The following is a 24655-nucleotide window of genomic DNA, read 5'->3' as shown; positions in this document are numbered from 1 at the left end:
GTATGTCATTATCATTATTATTTAATTAATTATTAATTAAACGAATTAATTGTATTAATTAATTATGTAATTATTATTATTTAATTATTAATTAATTACATTAATTATTTAATTAATTAATTAATTAATTATAATTCATTATTGTAGTATTTTAATGATTACTACATTAGATTGCAGTAGATTACTACTACTAATGATAATAAAATGTTAGTATTACTAATTAAATGATAATAATATTATTATTATTATTATTACTAAAATAAAATATTTCTATTATATTAATTTAAAAAAGATGATAAAGATAATAATAATGATAATAATAATTATCATTATTATTATTTTAGTATTACAATTTTAATGACCACAATTTTAATGCTAATACGATATTAGTATTACTATTTTAATGTAATTTATTATTATTAATATTATTATTATTAATGATAATAATAATAATACTAAAATAAAATAATTCTAATAAATACATTAAACTGTTTAAAAATATTGACAATGAAGATAATAACTGTAATTATTACTATTTTATTGATGATAATAATAATACTATCATTATTATTATTTTAGTATTACAATTTTAATGACCACAATTTTAATGCTAATACAATATTAGTATTACTATTTTAATGGAATTATTATTATTACTATTATTATTATTATTATTATTATTAATGATAATAATAATAATAATAATACTAAAATAAAATAATTCTAATAAATAAATTAAAACGTTTAAAAATATTGACAATGAAGATAATAACTGTAATTATTGCTATTTTATTGATAATAATAATACTATCATTATTATTATTTTAGTATTAATGACAACAATTTTAATGCTAAGGAGGCAGAGGACAAAAGGAGGCAAAGGACAAAAGATTTCAGGGACCAACCACCAGTACCCTTCCTTGTGCTGATTTGTGTAAATAAATAAAAAAAATAGCTAAACTTAGAGTTTAATCCAGCCTTTCTCAACCTTTTTACCCCAGGGGAACCTTTTGAAATAATTTTGAGGTCTCAGGGAACCCCTGGTTAGATTAGTCTATTGAAAGTCATTGGCCAAATTGGCAAAAATTGGTGGTGGTAAGAGGGAAGAATACCCCACATTACATGAGTGGGTAAAATGACACCCTTGCAGTCATGTTGCTGGTTCTGCCAAATTTTGCTTTGGACCTAGAACCATGCAGGCACCATCAGATGGGTGGTCAGTTTGTCACATCTCAAGGAACCCCAGGCTATCCCTGGAAAACCCCTAGTGTTCCACAGAAACCTGGTTGAGAATGGCTGTGTGACCATAATGTGGTATTTTCTTAAAATGCCACAATCAGAAAAATACTGCATTACAGCCACTAGATGGAGCTGACTATCATGAGTATTCTGACAGCTGTGGGAATACTTGAGGCAAAGCTGTGGCTACTTTGATGGGTTCCCATGATCCTTTTTAAGAAATATGAGTACAACCTAATGTGACCAGGCACAACCAAAGATCCAATGTGGCTGGGAGGAGGTCCAGCACAAAGGAAGTGGAATCCTATCAATGGGATCCTTAAGATGTGGCTACTATGATGGGTTTCCACCATCCTTACTAGGAAAAAAAGAGTACTACCTAAGGTGGTCAGGTGTACCAAAAAACTCCAATGTGGCTGGGAAAAGGCCCAGAACAATGGTGGTGGGATCTTATCAATGGGATCCCCAAGGTGTGGCTACTATGATGGCTTCCTGCCATCCTTGCTAAGAAAAACAAGTACAACCTAACGTGGCCAGGCACACCCAAAACTCCAATGTGGCTGGGAAAAGGCTCAGAACAATAGTGGTGGGATCCTCTCAATGTGGCTACTATGTTGGGTTTCCATCATCCTTGCTAAGAAACATGACTACAACCTAATGTGGCCAGGCACACCCAAAACTAAAATGTGGCTGCTGGGAAGAGATCCAGCACAAAGGTGGTGGGATCCTATCAATGGAATCCTTAAAGTGTGGCTACTATGATGGGTCTCCACCATCCTTGCTAGGAAACATGAGTACAACCTAAGGTGGCCAGGCGCACTCAAAACTCCAATGTGGCTGAGAAGAAGGCCAGGACAATGGGGGTGGGATATTATCAATAGGTTCCGCTAGGTCTGGCTACTATGATGGGTTCCCACCATCCTTGCTAAGAACCACAAGTACAGTGTAAAGTGGCCATGCGCACCCAAAACTCCAATGTGGCTAGGAAGAGGCCCAGAACAATGGTGGTGGGATATTATCAATAGGTTCCGCTAGGTGTGGCTACTATGATGGGTTCCCACCATCCTTGCTAACAACCATGAGTACAACGTAAAGTGGCCATGCGCACCCAAAACTCTAATGTGGCTGGGAAGAGGTTCAAAATAATGGTGGAGGGATACTATCAATCGGGTTCATCAAGGTATGGCTACTATGATGGATTCCCACTATCCTTATTAAGAAACATGAGTACAACCTAACATGGTCAGGTACACCAAATATTCCAATGTGCTGGGAAGACACCTAGAACAATGGTAGTGGGGTCTTATTAATGGGATCCCAAGGTGTGGCTACTATGATGGGCTCCCATTATCCTTGTTAAGAAGCATGAGTACAACCTAAGGTAGCCAGGCACACCCAAACCTCCAATGTGGCTAGGAAGAGGTCCAGAACAATGGTGATGGGATCTAATTAATGGGATCCCAAGGTGTGGCTACTAGGATTGGTTCCCACTATCCTTGCTAAGAAACATGACTACAGCCTAACGTGACCAGGCACACCCAAAACACCAATGTGGCTGGGAAGAGGTCCAGCACAAAGGTAGTGGAATCCTATTAATGGGATCCTTAATATGTGGCTACTATGATGGGTTTCCACCATCCTTACTAGGAAACATGAGTACTACCGAAGGTGGTCAGGGGTACCTAAAACTCCAATGTGGCTCGGAAGAGGCCCAGAGCAATGGTGGTGGGATCTTATCAATGGGATCCCCAAGCTGTCGCTACTATGATGGGTTTCCATCTTCCTTGCTAAGAAACATGACTACAACCTAACATGGCCAGGTGCACCCAAAACTCCAATGTGGCTGGGAAGAGGCCCAGAACAATGGTGGCGAGATCTTATCAATGGGATCCCCAAGGCTTAAAATAGGTGACTCCAGTTTCTAAATAAAAATCTATTTTGGATGGCCCGCCCCTATACTGGCATACTGTCATGGTTATGCAATAGTTTGTCTGCTTACCTGTTCCCATGTGTTCTTCTAGAGACCAGCCGACCCTCACCTGTCTGATTTTATAATCCATCCTCTGGCATGGCTCCACCCTAGCTCCTATCGGGGAGCTCTATATTAACCTGTGCACTGTAGGCCAATGCTGCTGATCAACCTTTGTGTGTTAGTTTCCCGTTACCTGCTGTGTGCTCTTCTGTTGTTCCGTTACCGACTTTGGCGTGTCCTTGACTATCCCTGTTTGCCTGTGATCCTGACCTTTTAGCGTGTCCCTGACCATTCCTGTCTGCTTGTGGCCCCGACCTTGGCTTTGTCCCTCACTATCCCTATCCTCCTGTTGCCTACTGTGGGTGTGAGCTGGGGGACCCTGGGAGTCGTGACCTGGAGCCAGTTGCAGCCAAGTCCATCCTCACCACTAGAGGCACTGGTGAACACCTGCTGGCTCTTAGACTCTGCGCCCCAGGGAATCTTACGCTCTAACCCCAGTGGGATCTGTCCCCCATCTGCAGCAGTCAGCCGTAGGGTCCACAACCTTGCGGTGCACTCCTGATCCCTACGGTGTGCATCTGTCACCTCGCCTCAAGGTGACCTGACACATACCCTGTACAAGAACATCACTCAGGACAAGTGCTGACTTTAAATATTTTATTCACAAGCTCCACCAACATAGAAGAACAAATCAGTACAGGTGTACCATACATTCAATAAGTTATTTATTCTTTACCAAAGTGAGGAAAGTGGCGGTCATGTAGAATCTATCTCCTCCGTGACACAAATTCCTCAATCCACTGATATAGTGTTCCAGATCAATGAGCCACAGTCCCCTATATCACAGAGTCTGTGTATGAGTCATATTCATTCATATTACTATTTTGCTGAGTTTTTTTAATGGGGAAATTTTGATTTGGAGATTTATTTGCATACATGAAAATAATCTCAAGCCCACCAATTCACAAAATTTTTGCCAACACTAAAAATGAACCATTGAGATAGAACCAATAATATTACTAAATAGATTTGGCCAATTCAATAAAAGTTGACAACGAAAGGGTTAAAGGTTGGATTTATGGATACAAAATCTAGTGACCACAGGCAAAATGAGTTTTGTCATCTACAGTAAGTGAGCTTCCTTGTGGGCATCCAGATCCAAAGGCGGTAAAGAAAATTCCTAAACGTAAAACCAGGTCCCTCTCAAACATGGAATGTTTTCAAATTTAAACAGTAACTGGACTTTTACCAAAACCATTTGTAACCTTTTTCTAAGCCCCTGGCAAAATGAAAACCCTCCCCATCAACAGATCTATACTTACCTTATAGCATCCTCAATCCTTTGCCTCCTGGCAGCATATACTTGAACTCTAGCCTTCCGTAGACTTCTATGTGCCAAGCAACAGACCACTTCCTGTATCAGTTGATGGGCTGGTACTAAGAAGATAATGGTTACCAGGAGGCGAAGAATTGAAGAGACCGTGACCAAAGTAATAGAGTAAGTATAGATCTGTGGTAGGGGAAAGTGTGTGGGATCTTAACAGGAAGCTGAAGAAAAAACAGGCTCACCTGGCTGTTACAACCAATTTTTTAATTCAGCTTCACAACCCAGTTCTCCTTCTAAGTAAGTTCTTTGGTGTCTTCTGAGGTCAACGGTGTGGCACCCATGAGAATTCCTTATGGAACCTTTGCTATATTTAGCACAGGATTAGGGCTTTTACCCCATGTGGATTATCCACTGAAGAGCACGGTTGGGTACATGGTGAAGGACTTCTTGTATAAGGCGTAGATGTAGTTTCTTGCACTTGTGAACTCTCAAGTCCAGAGTAGGTGGAGAAACATTTTCCGCACAACAGCACAATTTCTTTCCCATGCAAAACCCTCAAGCAGGTCACAAAACCATCCTTGGTGAAAAAAACAAATTCCTCCTTCGGCACACTTGGATATGAAGGAAGGAGAGTCCAGAAAGCTACCACTTTTGTTGTGTGGTTCAAAAGACGTTTATTAAAAATGTCAACAAATACATTGAGCCAACATGTTTCAGGGGAATGGACTCCCCTTCTTCAGGGCTATTGCCGCATGTGTCACATTACTACTTACAGCAAACCCACAGGCGAGCAGGTGACACGGGATCCCCCAGGGCGTGGAATCTAAGAGCCAGCCGGTGTTCCGCCAGGGACCCTCTCACGAAGGTTTGGACTTAAATGCGTGCTGACCCCAGGTCACGACCCCCGGGTTCACCCTGCTCGCTAGGGAAGTACCAGAAGACACTGTAGACAAGGATGGATGGATGAAGCGAGGAGAGCCAGATAGTAAACCAAGGTCAGGGCGGGCTGCAGACAACGTAATCAGAACAAGCCGGGTCAGTACACAAAAGATCAGTTCACAAGAAGTCAGGTAAAACAGGTTACACAGGGGAGCTTCAGAAACAAACGTTGCTCAAGCAATGGTAGCTAGTTAGGAAGAGATTTAAATAGAGAAGCACATGAGGGGCTGGACAGGAAGTAGCAGGAAGGAAACATATATTAGGCAACAGGTGAAGGGTGGCGACACCCATAGCTGCAGAGTGCACAGAGCTGGACACCTGACAGTGGACAACAGATGCCAGCCGACCCATTGTACTAAAGGTGAGACACAGATCAGCTCCGCAGCTGATCTGTGACAGCATGCTTTTGGATGAGAGTTTTGGGTTGGTGGATTGGCAGAGTGTCGGCTAAGGATACAGAGGCAGTATGTTGCCTTTGTATCCTTAGCCGACACTCTGCCAATCCACTTCCCGAAATCCTGTAATCAATATATCCTTTTGAGAACCACTGCCATCCAATAGCATGCAGCAACAGCCCTGAAGAAGGGGGAGTCCATTCCCCCGAAATGAGTTGGTTCAATGTACATGTTGACATTTTTAATAAAAGTCTTATGAACCACACAACATAGGTTGTATTTTTCTGAACACCCAGGCGCTCCTTCCTTCATATCCAAGACTGTACACCGAGTCGACCCTAAGGACGTATATAAAAAGTAGCAGCCCAAGTCTCAAGAGGGTCCTCTGCTTCCATCTGCCATTGGACACAACCTACAGGAAGAAATCTTTTCCACTTTGCCCATAGATCACTCACCCAGGATCAATGACTGATCCAGTCAATCAAGCTCAGTCTCCAGCACAAACCAGATCATTTGGCACATAGATGCGGCTTCTCCCCCGTGTGGCATTTACGATGCCTCCTGAGATGTGAGTTCCTAACAAAACGTTTCCCGCACTCCGAACAACAATACGGCTTCTCCCCGGTGTGAATGCGATAGTGAAGGGTAAGATTGGAATGTGCAGCGAAGCGTTTGCCGCACTCTGAGCAAGGGTAGGGTTTCTCGCCGGTGTGAACCCGCCAGTGCTGCACCAAGCAGCTATAAGCCGGGAAAGATTTCCCACATTCCGAACAAGAGTAAGGATTATCCCCGGTATGATTTCTCCAATGGACAACAAAAGAAGCCCGGCTGAGGAAACTTTTGCCACACTCGGTGCAAGAATATGGCTTGACTCTATCACCTACGTGGCTTTGCCGATGCCTAGTAAGGTGTGAGTTTCGGAGGAAGCATTTGCCACACTCTGGGCAGGAATATGGTTTCACTCCCAAGTGAATCTTCCGGTGAAGTCCCAGATTGGAGTAAGTGGAAAAGAACTTGCCGCAATCAGGACAGGGGTAAGATGTTGTGGGCGTGTGGAGCATTTGTTGTGGAGTAAGGCCATCAGAGGTAGTAAAACAATAAGGCTCCTGTCTGGCATGAGACCTCTGATGGGCCACCAGGTCAGACCTGACCCTAAAATACTTATTGCATTCAAAACAAGCAAATGGTTTGTTGCAAGAACGAGACTCCTGGGTGTTTTTGCTTTGATCAAGGCATAAAGAAGGGTAAAAAACTGGTACATATTCCCCCTGATCCTGAGCAGTAGTAGAACGTGCATGGGAAGAAAATTCATTTTGGGTGTGATGGTCCTCCTTAAATTGAGCAGATAGGTATTGTGTATGTTCGGTTAGGGTGGAGATGTTAGACTGGAGGTGATGCTCTTCAACTAAGAGTGTCTCCACCTTACAATCAGCTGATGGAGACTGTGTATATGTGGTTGTAGAGTTTACAGGGTGGAGAAAATGCTCTTCAACTAAGAGTGTCTCCACCTTACAATCAGGTGATGCTGAGTGTGTATGGATGGTTGTAGAGTCTACAGGGTGGAGAGAATGCTCTTCAACTAAGAGTGTCTCCACCTTACAATCAGCTGATGGAGACTGTGTATGTGTGGTTGCAGAGTCAACGGGGTGGAGGAAAGGCTCTTCAGCTAAGAGTGTCTCCACCTTACAGCCAGCTGATGCAGACTGTGTATGTATGGTTGTTGACTGTACAGGGTGGAGGAAATGCTCTTCGACTGGGAGGAGTTCTTCCTTAACTTGTGCAGACGTAATTGGTGTATGGTTTGTGGCCGCAGAGATGTTGCGCTGTGGAAATTGTTCTTCCTCTGCTTTACAAGAACTCGAAGCCTTCAGGATGTCATCCAGGGTGTGAGTCATATTTTGCTGCACTGCTGAGGAGGACTGGTCAGTTAGGGGATTGATAACAACAATGGAATCATCATTTGGACAATTTGGTGATGGTAGATCTGTTGGAGAAAAAGATATCAGGGTGAGAGGAAGGAAACATTTAAATATATAAGAGTTTATAAACTGAAGAGAGTTCTTGGCAGGAGGAACATTCCTGTACCGATAAAGGTAGTCTCAAATGCTATAGGATGAGTGAGGAGACGGCCTTGCCAACTGCATAAGACCCAAAGTTCCTCAAATCCAAACCCTACAGAGTCCTTTCTTCCTGAAGGCCTGACATACGTTATGGCACAATTTACTAGAAAAATCTGGGAAATGGTGAAAGCTAAACACCATTACAAAAATATTTATAAGTAAGGACAGAAGATTAAATAACTGCAGCCATGCAACTCAACAAAATGACCATCTTTGGTGACCTCCACTTGCTTTCAGGTCTTGCAACAAATGCCTGCTCTCCTGCACTGTGAACACTGGGCACATGCGCCATTCAGATTGTTTTGCATTTTCTGAATGAATGCAAAGCGTTCTCTGATTGGACGACCTGGAAGGCAAGGCAGTGACATCACGCTCTCCATCTTGTCCAATCAGTGAATGCTTTGCATTCATTCAGAACATGCAAAGCATTCTGCCAAGAATGGCCAACTTTCTGTGTCCACAATGTAGGAGAGCAGCTGCTCAGAGAAAGACCCGAAAGCAAGTGGAAATCACTGAATGAGCAGTGTCTGCTTCAGTGATTTACAGTTTCCAGGGACATTGGGAAGGTGTGGTATACAGTATACTGTGCATAGTCTTATTGGTCCAAGCATGGCATGCTTGCATGATACAGGAGATAGACGAAGACAGTGGACATGATGCAAGAGATGGTCAGTGCCTGCGGATATGGTACAAAAATGACCCAACTTGGGCCGTAATGTTTAAAAAACCTGAGAGACTTACATGCACTCAGATCAAATTAACAACTTATATTCTCACTGAACTGAAGAAACTTATATTCTCACTAAATCATAGCAGAGGCTGGGAAATCTACTGACCTCAACTCTCAAGAAGTCATAATTAGTGTTTTCTGGATGATGCTCCTTGATATAATGAACACAATTGTACTTTGCAGAAACATGGTATTCTGACCCAACAACCTCTTACCCGGAGATGAAAGAGGCAACTGGTGCTCCATCATGACATCCTTGTAGAGATCCTTGTGTTCTTCTATACACTCCCACTCCTCCATGGAGAAATAGACAGTGACATCCTGACACCTTATAGGAACCTGACACACACAATGATACAGTCACCATCCAGACACATCCCTTGTCTGTTACTGGATAATGTCCCAGAATTCCCACCACCGCTCACCTCTCCTGTCAGTAGCTCAATGATCTTCTGGGTGACTTCTAGGATCATCTTGTCGATGTTTCCCTCAGGTGGCAAGGACGGAGGTGGTAGTTTATTGGACTTTTTTTTCATGGGTCCATAATTCTATGCAGTAAGATACAATATACATCATACAGAAAAAATTCCCATATTACTCCTCACCTAGACAAGATTGATGTCATGTGACCTCCCAGAATCCTCCTCACCTCTCCAATCAGGTCTGTGTTTTATTAATAGAGATGAGTCATGTCATGTGACCTCCCAGAATTCTCCTCACCTCTCCAATCAAGTCTGTGTTTTATTAATAGAGATAAGAGTGATGTCATGTGACCTCCCAGAATCCTCCTCACCTCTCCAATCAGGTCTGTGTTTTATTAATAGAGATGAGTCATGTCATGTGACCTCCCAGAATTCTCCTCACCTCTCCAATCAAGTCTGTGTTTTATTAATAGAGATAAGAGCGATGTCATGGGACCTCCCAGAATCCTCCTCACCTCTCTGGTCAGGTCTGTGTTTTATTAACAGAGATAAGAGTGATGTCATGTGACCTCCCAGAATCCTCCTCACCTCTCTCCGGTCAGGTCTGTGTTTTATTAATAGAGATAAGAGTGATGTCATGTGACCTCCCAGAATCCTCCTCACCTCTCCAGTCAGGTCTGTGTTTTATTAATAGAGATAAGAGTGATGTCATGTGACCTCCCTGAATCCTCCTCACCTCACTGGTCAGGTCTGTGTTTTATTAATAGAGATAAGACTGATGTCATGTGACCTCCCAGAATCCTCCTCACCTCTCCAGTCAGGTGTTACGTGAGATTAGTCGACCCGTCAGAATGTGTTATGGAAGTGATGTTCTGTCACCGCCATCTTGCTACACCTCACACTCCTCTATAGTAAGGGTACACTGAGAAGGGGGAAAGCGGACATCTTGTTACACCCACCGGAGTTTTGCATTTTACACTTATTTATAACAGTAAACTGAGGTTATATAGTGAAATACAGTACTTAGAACTCCGTCTGACTGTTTAGATGTTGAATTTTAAAAGCTTTTAAAATTCAACATGTAAACATTCATACGGAGTTCTAAGTACTGTATTTCAGTACATAAACTACAGTTAAAAATAAGTGTAAAATGCAAAACTTCGGTGGGTGCAACAAGATGTCCATTTTCCCCTTTCTCAGTGTATGCTTACTATAGAGGAGTGTGGGGTGTAGCAAGATGGCAGCAATGGAACGTCACTTCCATTACACATTCTGATGGGTCGCCTAATCTGACGAAAACATGGGTCTGTGTTTTATTAATAGAGATGTGAGTGATGTCATGTGACCTCTCAGAATTCCCCTCACCTCTCCGGTCAGCAGGTAGATGATCTCCAGTGTGAGGTTTAGGATATTTCCAGACACATCTTGATCCATCCTACGGTGGTTGAGGCGATTTACACTGGACCCACTCTGTAAAAGGACCAAGTATCCTTCCCAGAAGATACTACAAGCTCACAGCTCGACTGCTTTGAAAAGAACACATGGAAATCTAAATACAGCTGCAATATAAATTATTTTAAACAATTATAATCTTAAGGCCAACTCCATGCTTAGTGGGGTAGGGTTGGAAAGCTTGTCTGAGTTTTGCTGCCTTTATCCCAATATCCCAATACCCAGTGTGGGTCATGAGGTGCCACTGTTGTGACCTGCAGGGACAGGGGAAGGTACTATTAGCAGGGGAGTCATGGGGGCTGCTGAGAAGCCAGGGGTGTAACATGCCCGGACCAAGAAAGATACTATTGGCAGGTGATTTTTAGGAGCTGCTGAGAACCTAGGGATGTGACCTGCAGGGACCCAGGGAGGTACTATTGGCAGGTGATGTGTGGGGGCTGCTGAGAAGCCTGGGATGTGACCTGCAGGGACCGAGTGAAGAAAATGTCATCAGAGCATCAAGGATTCCCTGAAAGCTTTATTTTGTGGTTACATGATAGATATACAGCAATGTTTCGGAGCCATGCAGTTTCCCTTCGCCAGGCAAGTGACCTGCAATGACCAAGGGAGACACTTTTAGGGTGAGTCATTGGGGTTGTTGAGGTGCCAGGGGTGTAACCTGCAGGGACTCAGGGAGGTACTATTGGCAGGGGAGCCATGGAGGCTATTTAGTAGCCTAGGATGTGACCTGCAGGGACCAAGATGGTGCTATTGGCATGAGAGTCATGGGGGCTGCTGAGAAACCAGGAACCGAGGAAGGTACTATAAGGAGGTGGGTCACTGGCGTTGCTGAGGTACCAAGGATGTGACCTGCAGAGACTGAGGAAGGTACTATAATGAGGTAGGTCATGGGGGCTGCTGAGAAGTTTGTGATGTGACCTGCAAGGACTGAGAGCGGTCCTCTAACCACACGCAGAATCAGGCCCCGACCATTACAACCCTGGCAAACTGACAACACTAGAAATCTCAAGAGACGTTGCCGTGCTCTTGAACGGCTGTGGCGTAAAACCAAATGCCTCCAAGACTTCACCATATATAAATCTGCCCTTCTAAAATACAATTCCTGCCTCCATGCTGCCAAACAAGCCTACTTTGTATCTCTTATTAATACTTTGTCATCCAATCCTCGTCGGCTCTTCTCAACTTTTAACTCTCTGCTTCGTCCCCCACCCCCTCTACCCACCAGCTCACTCACTGCCCAAGAGATTGCCAATCACTTCAAAGACAAGATTGATGCAATTCGCGAGGACACCTCCGCTGTGCGTACATCTTCCCCACCCAACATACCTGGCCCAATAGCACATTCAACACTCTCCTCTTTTGAATTGGCTACTACTGAAGAGGTTGCAAAACTTTTCTCAGATGCTCACCTAACCAATTGTCCCTTGGACCCTGTTCCCTCACAACTATTAAGGTCACCCTCTAACTCTATCCTATGCTCCCTCACTCACATCTACAATCTCTCCCTCTCAAGTGGCACCTTCCCCTCCCCTCTAAAACATGCGCAGATCACCCCCATACTTAAAAAACCCTCTCTGGACCCCACCAACCTGAACAACTTAAGACCTATCTCATTGCTCCCATTCACCTCTAAGCTTCTAGAACGCTTAGTCTACAACCGCCTTAGCTCCTACCTCAGTGAAAATAACCTTCTTGACCCATTACAGTCTGGCTTTCGCTCTCAGCACTCCACGGAAACTGCCTTACTAAAACTCACTAACGATCTACTAACTGCTAAAACCAACAACCAGTACTCCATACTCCTACTACTTGACCTCTCTGCTGCCTTTGATACTGTTGACCACCCACTCCTCCTCAATAAACTACATTCCCTTGGCCTCCGAGATTCTGCGCTTTCCTGGTTCTCTGCCTATCTATCACAGCGCTCCTTCAGTGTCACCTACAACTCTGTATCCTCCTCTCCATTGCCCCTTTCTGTGGGGGTCCCCCAAGGCTCTGTTCTTGGACCCCTTCTCTTCTCTATCTATACCTCCTCCCTTGGTCACCTGATAACCGCCCACGGCTTCCAATACCACTTATACGCCGATGACACCCAAATCTATCTGTCTACTCCTCACCTCACTCCTTCAGTCTCCTCTCGCATTACTAACCTGCTAACTGACATATCAGCATGGATGTCACACCATTTCCTTAAACTAAACCTCTCTAAAACTGAGCTATTAATAATCCCCCCTGCACATGCCCCCCTCCATGACTTTTCCATCAAAATCAACAATGCAACCATCAGGCCCTCCCCTCACGCCAGGGTACTAGGTGTAATCCTAGACTCTGACTTGTCATTTCAGCCCCAAGTCCTATCGTTGTCAAAAGTTTGTAGATTTCACCTCCGTAACATCTCTAAAATTCGTCCCTTTTTAACAATTAAAACTACCAAGATCCTCATTCACTCCCTTGTTATATCTCGCCTTGACTATTGCAACTCCCTTCTCATTGGCCTGCCTCTCCATAGGCTATCTCCTCTTCAGTCTATCATGAATGCTGCTGCCAGACTTATCCACCTTACCAACCGCTCAGTGTCTGCCACCCCTCTCCTCCAATCCCTACACTGGCTCCCAATCACCCAGCGAATTAAATTCAAAATACTAACCACCACATACAAAGCCATTCACAACTCTGCCCCGAGCTACATCACCAATCTTGTCTCCAAATATCACCCAAACCGTCCTCTCCGTTCTTCTCAAAACCTCCTACTCTCAAGCTCTCTCGTCTCCTCCTCCCACACTCGTCTCCAGGATTTCTCCAGAGCCTCTCCAATCCTCTGGAACTCGCTACCTCCACCGGTCCGGCTATCCCCTACTCTTGCTACCTTCAGACAATCCCTGAAAACTCATCTATTCAGGGAAGCCTATCACGTCTCAAACTAATCTCCTACCACTTCCATAAACTCATTCCCAACAGTTATAACCTTCTGTACCACCTGCCCCACCCTTTTAGATTGTAAGCTCTTCTGAGCAGGGTCCTCTTAATCCTTTTGTATTTAATTGTATTGTAACTGTATTGTCTCCCTTTTATATTGTAAAGCGCTGCGTAAATTGCTGGCGCTATATAAATCCTGAATAATAATAATAATAATACTATTGCCAGATGATTTGTGGGGGCTGTGGAGAAGCCAGGATCGCGACCTGCAGGGAACAAGGGAGGTACTATCAGGAGGTAGGTCATTGGGGTTACTGAGGTTCCAGGGATGTACCCTGATGTACCCTGCAGGGACTAGAGGAAGTACTGTCAGTAAGTGAGTCATGTGGACATACTCAACCTGAGAGAGGGAGAGAACTCCCCCATAGCAATGGGCATAAATTGGGCTTCAGTCTGGGGTGGAGCTACAGCCAGCACAAACAGATGTAAAGAGATGCTTATTAACACTAAACCACAGTATGGATCAGAACGGGACAGAATGTTACACCCCTTGAGGGGAATCGACATGATTTTGTAGCGGTGGTGGTTGTTCTCCTTTTACCCCTTTATGACAGCTATACGTATATATGTGGCATTAGGGCCGGGGCGGGTGGACCTTTATGGCCAGTCACTTCATATATAGTATGTGTTGCTTGGAGGCGCTTGTCAGGAGAACACTCCATTGACGCCCCAAGAACTACGACCAAGATTTCATGGTCATCTCAAGGTCACATTCCAACAATATGGAGCTGGTAGGACAGGTTCTCAATGATGTTAGCCAATGACAGTGCGGCATGATCAAGAGTCCCTTTAACTGACCCCCAGCGTCATTTAATGCACCGGTTTGCGCTGGGTTTATACAGCAACAATTAATATAATTATAATAATAATAAAAATAAAAACAATACATTAAAATATGAGCATCAATGTTTTAAGATTATCACTAATAATTGAATTATTATAATTTTTATGACATCAAAGGAGTAATAACAATAATAACATAAACAATAACAATGATAACAACCCTCTCTGCATTAATGCTATTACCATAATAAAAAAAAGGCAGCAATATTGAAATGTTTCCATTATAGCCAAAAATATAATAAACCCCATTGCATTACCTTATTATGAGGTGATTAAAATAATAATAATAATCCCCTCCGTGCTAGGAATCTGTTTACTCACCACATCTGCTTCACCTGCATTCGAAAGCTCTTCCGGTCGGTGCGTTCCAAGCGGTGCAGTTGTGTGTTCCAGCAGCCGGAAAAGGACGCGCTGCCCAATCACAGCCAGAAGGCGGTGCCCAGAAGAAGAGGCTTGGAACGCATAGCCAGCCCGGGTGGTGGAACGCAGAACCCGGAAGTGATGTGGTAGCTTGGTATTTTTTAACTAAGAAGCTGTTTAGAAAACATCCAGAAGACGCCCTCCAGCCAGGTAGGGGTGTGACAGCCCGGAGGTATTAAACCCCAGGGACCCAGCTGCCTTCATACAAACAGCTTTGTCCCTCTCAGGCATGTTTATTATGGTATTTGGGGTTTTATTTGTATTATTGTATTATTATTTGGAGGGTTTAGTATTATATCATTGTTGTTATTTACAGTGTTGTATGTTGTTATTATTTTTGCTTTTTTTTGTTACATGTTAATAACTTTTATGTCTTTCTGAAGGGCTTGCCTCCTGTGACACTTCATACTGTTCATTATTACCGTCACATCAAGGGGGTGAGGACTACGCGAGGACACCAGCACAGCATGGACCCCAACCAGAGACGTATGACTGACAGCGTCCTGAACCTCACCCTGGAGATTCTCTACCTGCTGACCGGAGAGGTGAGGAGGATTCTGGGAGGTCACATGACATCACTCTTATCTCTATTAATAAAACACAGACCTGACCAGAGAGGTGAGGAGGATTCTGGGAGGTCACATGACATCACTCTTATCTCTATTAATAAAACACAGAGCTTACCAGAGCGGTGAGGAGGATTCTTGGAGGTCACATGACATTTTGAGGACTCCATAACTTGGAAGGGGACTTCTCAACCGTGTCTATAACATTTTCCCCTAATTTCTTAGGACTATACAGTTGTGAAGAAGACAACTGGCCAGCCAGTGACTCCCGCCAACCAATCACGAGGGTCAGTTGGATGGAGCAGAAGCCGGAGCCCTGTCACTGCTCAGTCGGTTCTTTCCCCATCCCATGGAGAAAACAATGACAAGAAGGTGTTAGAGCTTGCCAACAGGATCATTCACTTCCTAACGGGAGAGGTGAGCGGTGCCGGGAATTCTGGGACATTATCCAGTAACAGACAAGGGATGTGTCTGGATGGTGACGGTATCATTGTGTGTGTCAGGTTCCTATAAGGTGTCACCTCTGTCTCTCTCTCTCATGCAGGTGTGGCAGTATTTATTAGGACACGGGGATCTGGCCAAAGGTGTTGTGATGGAGAATCGTAGTACAGACACCTCCAAAGGTAAGAGGAGGCCTAATTGCCATGATATTGGAGGCGTATTTCTTTAAAAGCATAAAAAAGCAACACTATACAGGATTTAAATAGTGTCAGCATTTTAAAATAGTACGGTTACCATACAAATCAAGGCAAGAGGGTTAGTAAAACCCTGATTTTGAAAAAATTTCTGATAATTTGATAGAGAATATAAAACATTTAGTTTTTAGGTGGGATAGTTTTCTCTGAAGACAAGAGTTTTCAGGGATCGCCTAAAGGAGCCAGGCAGGTTGGTGTAGGGAGTTCCAGAGGGTGGGGAAGGTTCTGGAGAAGTCCTGGGGGTGAGCATGGGAGAAGGTGATGGGGACCCTAGAGAGCAGGAGACTCTGGAGGAGCACAGAGGACAGTTTGGGTGATATTCTGGGGTAAGATTGGCCATGTAGATTGGGCAGAGTTGTAGATAGCTTTGTATGTTGATTGGTGAGTTCAGTATGTTGGTGTGTTGAACTATAACGGGAACTACAATTAAGACCTGTAAGTGTTATGGAACTACAACTGATTGAAATCAGGTCTCCTGCCCTGCCAGCTCTATCACCTGATGCTATTAGATGGGTATGCATGGGTATTATGGGCTGAGCATGAGATGATATGGGCAATGTAGTCCCAAAGCGGGAGGTCAACTGACACATCAGCGAGCATTCCCTGATTTGTAAGTCTTTAGGGCAAAAATACTGCTATATAGCCTGGCAATTGGTAAAGGTAACATGGAACTGGGGGGGGGGGGGGGGAAGAATAATCACAAGGGACATTGGTTTCCTTCAGAGAGATGTGTCCCTTGTGCTGCTCTGTCCTTGTTTAGCAGAAATCTTTCTCCTCCGATGCCATCTCGCCTAATCCATAGCACCATACGCCCCCAGTGTGGCAGGGGTTAATAGAACTGAGGGAGCTGTCCATAGGAACACATCAAGAGTGCCCAACTAGATTTCTGTACTATTCCTCCATTCATAGGAGCTGTACTAAGGCTTTTATGAATGAAACAGGGTTATGAATGGAGGATGGGCAGATGATTGAAAGATCTTCCCTCTCCATTCATAAGAGCTGTACCAAAGCTTCTATGAATGAAATATGGCTATGATAGAGGATGGACAGTTGATTGAAATATCTTCCCCCTCCATTCATAGACTAACCAGTCCTTTCTGCCCTGCTCCTCTATTCATAGAAGCTTTACTACAGCATGTACCGATTTTTTTTTTTATCGCCGACCACGAGTACTGATAATTTGAGCCAAGTACTCGCCGATAATGAGCCCTAATACTTTGTGGTACGATTTGCGTCCATACAAAATGAATGGGCGCAAATCACACTTCAAAGAATTGCTCAGTGATTGTCCCGGATTAGCCCCCCAAAGCTCACCAGGAGCGGTACAGGAAACCTACCTGCATTATGGGTATGGGCTTGGGCTCCCCCTTCCTCCCCACATCTCCAGCAGCCCTATCCATCAAGCCTCCAGTGGTTCCAACCATCCACCCGCCCCCCCCGTCCCGTCCTGCTGTACCAGATTGCCACCACCCCCCGCTGTCAGATGCTGAAAAGCCGTTTCACTGGTCTGGGGATTTTAAATCTTTGTGGCTTTCTCTCCTCTCCTTACAGAAGAAGACAGTGCAGGCTAGACATCATCTGATTGGTCAGTGCTGTCCATGTGATGATGCTGACCAATTAGAATTTCTGTAGCCCGTACTGTCTGGCTGGGGGAAGAGAGCTGCTGTATCTGTGGAGAACAAAGGCATGCAAGAGGCAGAAGGAGACCAAGCCTCAGCCACAGATGTCCACAGTAGGAACGAGAGCTTGTGGAACCTGTCATGCAGGGAGGTTTTCTCGCACCAATCCTATGTGAACTCGGGCTCAAAATCACTATAACAAGCCTAGGTTCACACAGGAGCGGTGTGGGAAACTGCATGCTTTTTGGACAGAAATCACACCGTATTCCTGTTCAAAACGCATTCAATTCTGTGCGTTGCGATTTGCGCACATTTATTTTGTATGGATGCAAATGGCATCACAAAGTATCGATTTCAGGTATCGGGAGCATTTTCACGAATACTTGTAAAAAAAAAAAAAATAATTGGTATCGTTACCGGCAGTGATGGCGAACCTTGGCACCCCAGATATTTTGGAACTACATTTCCCATGATGCTCATGCACTCTTCAGTGTAGTGGAGCATCATGGGAAATGTAGTTTCAAAACATCTGGGGTGCCAAGGTTCGCCATCACTGGTTACCGGTATCGGTGCATCCTGGCTCAACTGCCCCCCTCCATTCAGAGATCGCTTTGTATTCATGGAAGCTGTAGTAGACCTTCACACCAAAAGATTGTGGAGGGCTGGAGATGCAACGGAGGAAAAGGACTTTTGCTAAAGGGGGACACAGCAGCACAAGGGACATATCTCATTGAATTTAAGCCATTGTGTTTACTCTTTAGGAGAATGGTAGACCATTGAGGAAACACAAGACTGTGGGAAAAAAAATGTGCTTTACCGTGTCCCTTTTTATTTTTCTTTGTTAGAGACAAATGATACCGCCACATGGGAGGAACTAGGTCCAATTTCCACACCATTGGATCACACTGATAATTCATTTATACAAATTAAAAATGAGCCGGGTTCACTTGACGTAAACTCTGACACCTCCACACATTGTGAACACACACAATATGCAGCTGCTCAAATCAAGCTGGAAACGGTCTCTTGTGAGGAAGGCCATCATACCTACACCGAAATTTTCTCCTCCGGCAATAGTGCGGAAAACTCTTCGACCTTCATCAAGGAGGAGTACACCTTAAGCGAAGAAGGTGATATGGCTTTTTTTGAACCCTCCTATACAGAGCTAGCATCTATTCCAGACAATCCTACAGAGACCTCCAATATCCAAATCATCGATCATAATGCTGGCACTCATCCAGATTTAGAAAACACTTTCCCACTTGTGGAAACAAAGACAACTTGTACACCTTTGACGCCAGTGAAAAGTCAAATTCCCGTTTCGGATGGTGGAATCTGTTTTTCTAATACCTCGAATGTGGCTTCTCCCCAAGAAGGTCATGTGCGGTCTAAACCGTTTGCCTGCTCGGAATGCAGCAGATGTTTCAGTACCCAGTTAAGTCTTTTTCGGCATGAAAGGATTCACACCGCTCTGGGGAAAAAAGGTGGCTGTAGTACAGAGGCTGGCTCAGAATTTGCAAGTACTGATTCTGCTGACGATCCATGCTATGAAAAGAGCCCTGTATGGACTAGAGGTGGCCAAGAATTAGGAACAACAAATGGAAGTTCTCAAGGATCCAACCATCAGACAAACTTTTTAGACAACGTGGAACAGAAAAGTTTGATAGTGGATGGAGGTGGCAAAAAAATAAGGACTAGCCCCAAAAGTACAACTTCTGTGAGCTTGGATCATCACACTGGGTCTTTTAACACCTTAGGCCCTGCTGACCCTTGGAAGTTTAAGAAGGCATCTTGTTTTGAATGCGGGGAGGTTTTTCCTTTTAGGCCTCAGATGGGTTTACACCAGAGGGATCACCTCAATAAGTCACAATTCTCATGTTCTGAATGTGGGAAATGTTTTACCAGCAACTCCCATCTTATTGTACACCAACGGGTTCACACGGGAGAGAAGCCCTTCAGCTGCTCTGCTTGCACCAAGCGTTTTGCCACCAAGTCGACGCTGGTCATACACCAAAGGGTCCACACGAGAGAGAAACCGTATTCATGTACAGAGTGTCGAAAGTGTTTCCCTTGTAACTCCCAGCTGGTGATACATCAAAGGACTCATACGGGGGAAAAGCCTTATTCTTGTTTAGAGTGTGGGAAAGGCTTCATCAGTAACTCTGACCTTCTTAGGCATAGGAGGGTCCACACGGGAGAGCGACCCTTTAAGTGCATAGAATGTGCTAAGTGCTTCTCGCAGAAATCCCACCTTCGCGAGCATCATAAAACGCACAGAAGATAAACTGGGCTCCCTTTATTTGTAGTTTGAACTTCTATTTTTGTACATTCAAGGTAAAATTCTAAATCCTTGCAAAGTAGCGTCAGTCTACTGAAAGCCTATACTTCATTGTTGGGTAGATGCCTGTAAGCTGATTGGCCCAACACCTTCTGTAGGAAATGGTCAGTGCTACCCACCTGCCACGGCCATTACAAGATGGCTAAGGCTCCGTTAAGTAGAATGTTTGTTATGCAAAATGTCATCAGATGGACTTGGTGGTAGTTGGGGGCTCGTCCGGGACAGTCACTGAGGAGATCAGTGATTGAACCACGAGCATCCACCTATAACTGGATAAACAGTTTTTTTTTTTGTAGGGCTGACTACGTCTAACGTGGACCTGTCACTTAGCAGAACCTGAAAGGATAAGAGTGTGAAATCTAGACACTGCCATTTTGTTTAATTGTGTAATATTTTAGCATAGTTTTAACCACTTTTGAGGACACTATACTATTGGGGACAGTAGTATAGTTCTAATCGCGGTCAAGATGCTGATCCGTACAGACACTATACTAGGAATGGCGATGATCAGCGACTTATAGTGTGACTGTGATAGAGTGTGGGGCAATCTGGCGCTAACAGACACTGGCTGGGAAGGTTTTACCACCTTCATGACAGACCAATTTTTGATATTCAGCACTTCGCTAATTTAACTGGCAATTGCTTGGTCATGCAACACTGTACCCAAATGAAATTTTATATAATTTTTTTTTTCACACAAATAGAGCTTTCTTTTGGTGATATTTGATCACCACTGTGTTTTTTTTTTATATTTTACTATACAAATGAAAAAATATGGAAAATGGAAAAAAAAATATATTTTGTACTTTCTGTTAAAAAACATTCAATAAAAAAAAAAAATGTTCTTCATAAATTTAGCCCAAAATGTATTCTGCTACATGTCTTTGGGGATGCGTTGTTGGGGACACTATACTATTGAAGACACTATTTGGGATCTGATCGTGAGCAAGATATTGATCCTCTTTGCCGTGATTGGCCACAGCCAATTAGCGGGTATACAACCAAAATCATTGTTTTCTCCGGGGACACTTGACAGGTGGGAGGCGCCAGGAGTGGCAACAGGGGAACCCGAGAAGAGGAAAATCGGGGCTGCTCTGTGTAAAACCATTACACAGAGCAGGTAAGTATGACATGTTTGTTTTTTTATTTTTTTTTAACTTCCCTTTTATAATCACTTTAAAGTGGTGTTGCCACCAAAAAAAAAAAAAAAAGCTTAAAATTCATTAAAAAATGTAAAAAGAAATAATTGGAAAAAAAAAATTTTCCCCTCGCGCTGCGCCCCTCACATCTGGGACCTGTCACGTGTCCCAGATGACTGTGCAGCGTATCATGGCTCACAGTAAGAATGCCGGCACCGCGAGTGGAGCGGGGAATGAGGGGGGGGCTTCCTTCCCCCGCATCACTGGACCCTGGGACAGGTAAGTGTCTGATTATTAAAAATCAGCAGCTGCAGTATTTGTAGCTGCTGACTTTTTAAAATTAATTAATTTATTTTTTATCTTTTTTAGGGGGCACCCCACTTTAAGTACAGGAAGTAGTTAAAGTAGTTGTAAACTCTGTTACACCAGTTGTACCTACAGGTAAGTCTATAAGGCTTACCTGTATCTCCTAAACTTGCACAGTTTAGGAGATATTTACTATATGCGCTTCTGCCGATGTCATCGGCGCATGCGCACTGAAGAAACGCCCAGCTCGTGCCATTTCTTCAGTACCAATGCTGCGTCTGGAGGCACCCACGCGCATGCGCAGGAGTGCCATCATCGTGGCTCAGGCCAATTGCAGCTCTGGAGCCCGCAGACCCAGTAGTAACTCCTGTGAAAGATGCCGGCCTTGGGAGCGGAGTGTGGGCGGCACTGCAGGGCATCATTCTAAGGCAAATATTTCATAATGGGCTAGTATGTGATGCATACTAGCTCATTATGCCTTTGTCTTGCAGGTTTTTTTTTTTTTTTTTTTTTTTTTGGAGGGGGGGTTTCGGAGGTTTAGGGTGTGGCTAGAAATGCTGGGGTATCATCAGTCATTAGAAACAAAAGACATGGCTTGGAGAAGCTACAAAATGTCTTCAGCATTACAGAACAAGTCCAGGTGAACGAGACCAATTACTACTAGATCCACCATGACCTGGATATATGAGAACCTTGGCAGATACCCCAAGAAAATGTTGACCTGTATCATTCATTGCTGTGGGTATAAATGATTTAATTTGGCTTCAACATTATCTCATTTATGTGGGAACCTTTGGAGATGGAAGGCTGCAAATTTTTGAATTTTTAAATATGCCAAAAAAAAGTTATAATAAACTATATTTTTCATTTATCTACACAACATCACTGCGTTTAAGCTCTGTGGTTCTTGCAATACTTTTTGTCATTTTATAAAATGTACTTCTTGGGATCCATTACAGTATAGGGGTGCTCCAAGAAATTGTGCTAAGTGCTGATAGGCATGATTTAGGTAAACCTATAAAGTGGACCCGTCCTTAAGTAAAAATCCATATTTTTTGCTTGAAAATGACTACCCTCAAATGTTATACATATTTCTTTAGCAGAAACCCCAGTGAATAAAATGGCGATCCTTGCATTTTTTTTATGTCATGCGGTATTTGCACGGTGGTTCTTCAAATGTCATTTTTTGGGGGAGAAAAAAACACTTGAATTAATTTTAATGCAAAAAAAAAACACAATATATAATCACATTTTTGGTACAATATAAAAGATGATCTTCGGCCGAGTAAATAGATACCTAACGCGCAGAGACCCTAGAGCAGGGTTCTCAAAAAGGCGGCCCTCCAGCTGCTGCAAAACTACAAGTGCCATCGTGCCTCTGCCTTCGGGAATCATGCTTGTAACTGTCAGCCTTGCATTGCCTCATGGGACTTGTAGTTTCGCAACAGCTGGAGGGCCGCCAGTTTGAGACCCCCTGTCCTAGAGGATAAAATGGCGACGCAATATTTTATGTCACACAGTATTTGCGCATTTCTCAAACGCAGTTTTTAGTTTTTTTTAAAAAAAATACACTTTAATGAATTTAAAAACATAATATATACCCTGATTTATATTTATTTATTTGTAAAATATGAAAGATGATGATACACCGAGTAAATAGATACCTAACATGTCATGCTTTAAAATTGTACACACTCGTGAAATGGTGACAAACTAGGATACTTAAAAATCTCCATATTCGGAGCTTTAACATTTTTTGTACAGGTTACCAGTTGACAGTTAGAGGAGTCTAGCTCTAAAATTATTGCTCTCGCTCTAACTTTCACGACGATACCTCATATGCGTGGTGCGAACGTCATTTACATATGCGTGCATGACTTACATATTCTGTGCAAGAGCACGGAGGGATTGGGAGCACTATACATTTTTTTTTTTTTTTTTTTTTTTATTTAATTATTATTTTTTTTATTTTTTTTACACTGTCACTTTAATTTTTTTTTCTTTACATTTATTCCAATTACAAGGAATGTAAACGTCCAGTAATAGAAATAAGGGATGATGGGTCTTCTGTATGGAGAGATCTGGGGTCTATAATACCCCAAATCTCTCTTCTACTTTTAAAAGCAAAAGATAAAAAAAAAAAAAAAAAGATATTTTTCTTTAAAATAAAATTGTTTACTTTATGCCCTACACCAAAAGTGACATCATGACGTCGCTCTGGTCCTCCTAGATCAGTGTTTCTCAACTCCAGTCTTCATAGTTTCATAGTTAGTAAGGTTGAATAAAGACACCAGTCCATCCAGTTCAACCTGAGCATGACACACTCACATTGGTCCCTACCCTCAAGGAGCCCACAATCCAAGGTCCCCATTCATATACCAGGGCCAATTTTGGACAGAAGACAATTAACTTACCTGCATGTCTTTGGTTTGTGGGAGGAAACCGGAGTACCCAGAGGAAACCCACGCAGGCACAGGGAGAACATGCAAACTCCAGGCAGGTAGAGTCATGATTGGGATACGAACCAGCGACCCTTCTTACTGCTAGGTGAGAGTGCTACCCACTACACCACTGTGTTGCCCATCTTCAAGGCGTCCTAACAGGTCATGTTTTCAGGATTTCCTTCAGATGAAACAGCTGCGGTAATTACTAACGCAGTGAAACTGATCAAATCACCTGTGCAAAATAATGGAAAGCCTGAAAACATGGCCTGTTGGGGTGCCTCGAGGACTGGAGTTGAGAAACGCTGTCCTAGATCATAGAGGTGATCGGAGACAATCTGGTCTCTGTTCACCTCTATGGCCAGCCATGCGAACCATTGGATCGTTTCCTGGGCTCACGGTCAAAACAGCCAGAGAAACATGGTGTGGATGGGCGACCCCCTCCTGAGGCTTCTGAGAGCGATCCAGTGGCTCAAACAGCTTTCCTGAGAGAGAGAATCGCCAGCTAAAAAAAAAAAAATACAGAGGTTATGTCCTCCAACAGAGCAGAATATTCCAGGAGAGGAAAGTTAGAGGAAGGAGCAGAGTCCTCCAGCAGTTCAGAGTATTTCAGGAGAGGAGAGTTCGATAGAGGAAGGAGCAGAGTCATACAGTAGTGCATAGTATTTCAGGAGAGGAGAGTTAGATAGAGAAAGGAGCAGAGTCATCCAGCAGTG

General features: G+C 43.5%; 2 protein-coding genes across 4 annotated transcripts; one reads left to right on the top strand and one right to left on the bottom strand.

Annotated features, from left to right (window-relative positions):
* Nucleotides 1-3854: 3854 nt before the first annotated feature.
* Nucleotides 3855-14815, bottom strand: LOC143955251 (uncharacterized). Of its 2 annotated transcripts, none has more exons than XM_077465334.1 (5): nucleotides 14737-14815; nucleotides 10510-10670; nucleotides 9148-9270; nucleotides 8938-9061; nucleotides 3855-7856 (listed from the first exon to the last, which is right to left on the bottom strand). In XM_077465334.1, exons 2-5 carry the CDS (start codon nucleotides 10576-10578, stop codon nucleotides 6382-6384), a joined length of 1791 nt encoding a protein of 596 aa, XP_077321460.1. In that variant the 5' UTR covers nucleotides 10579-10670; nucleotides 14737-14815; the 3' UTR covers nucleotides 3855-6381. The 2 variants fall into 2 exon arrangements, with proteins under 2 accessions (XP_077321460.1, XP_077321461.1); XM_077465335.1 differs by having other exon boundaries at nucleotides 10510-10667; nucleotides 14737-14806.
* A 72-nt stretch (nucleotides 14816-14887) lies between these two features.
* On the top strand, nucleotides 14888-21997 carry LOC143956260 (uncharacterized). 2 transcript variants are annotated; one of them, XM_077466461.1, is made up of 5 exons: nucleotides 14888-14985; nucleotides 15219-15380; nucleotides 15627-15818; nucleotides 15946-16024; nucleotides 18561-21997. In XM_077466461.1, exons 2-5 carry the CDS (start codon nucleotides 15303-15305, stop codon nucleotides 19997-19999), a joined length of 1788 nt encoding a protein of 595 aa, XP_077322587.1. In that variant the 5' UTR covers nucleotides 14888-14985; nucleotides 15219-15302; the 3' UTR covers nucleotides 20000-21997. The 2 variants fall into 2 exon arrangements, with proteins under 2 accessions (XP_077322587.1, XP_077322588.1); XM_077466462.1 differs by having other exon boundaries at nucleotides 14902-15062.
* Nucleotides 21998-24655: the final 2658 nt, after the last annotated feature.

Source organism: Lithobates pipiens, unplaced genomic scaffold, assembly GCF_037356315.1.
Source record: "Lithobates pipiens isolate NorthernLeopardFrog02 unplaced genomic scaffold, aLitPip1_a1.2 Scaffold_35, whole genome shotgun sequence".
NCBI classification, from domain to species: Eukaryota; Metazoa; Chordata; class Amphibia; order Anura; family Ranidae; genus Lithobates; species Lithobates pipiens.
This window is presented reverse-complemented; position numbering and strand designations above follow the sequence as displayed.

Coding starts and splice junctions, on each gene's coding strand:
- LOC143955251 (XM_077465334.1), bottom strand. CDS start 10,578: ATGGATCAAGATGTGTCTGGAAATATCCTAAACCTCACACTGGAGATC. Junction 9,062..9,147: donor TTGAGCTACTGACAGGAGAG/GTGAGCGGTGGT, acceptor TGTGTGTGTCAG/GTTCCTATAAGGTGTCAGGA. Junction 7,857..8,937: donor GTTGCCTCTTTCATCTCCGG/GTAAGAGGTTGT, acceptor TTTCTCCAACAG/ATCTACCATCACCAAATTGT.
- LOC143956260 (XM_077466461.1), top strand. CDS start 15,303: ATGGACCCCAACCAGAGACGTATGACTGACAGCGTCCTGAACCTCACC. Junction 15,381..15,626: donor TCTACCTGCTGACCGGAGAG/GTGAGGAGGATT, acceptor CTAATTTCTTAG/GACTATACAGTTGTGAAGAA. Junction 15,819..15,945: donor TTCACTTCCTAACGGGAGAG/GTGAGCGGTGCC, acceptor TCTCTCATGCAG/GTGTGGCAGTATTTATTAGG.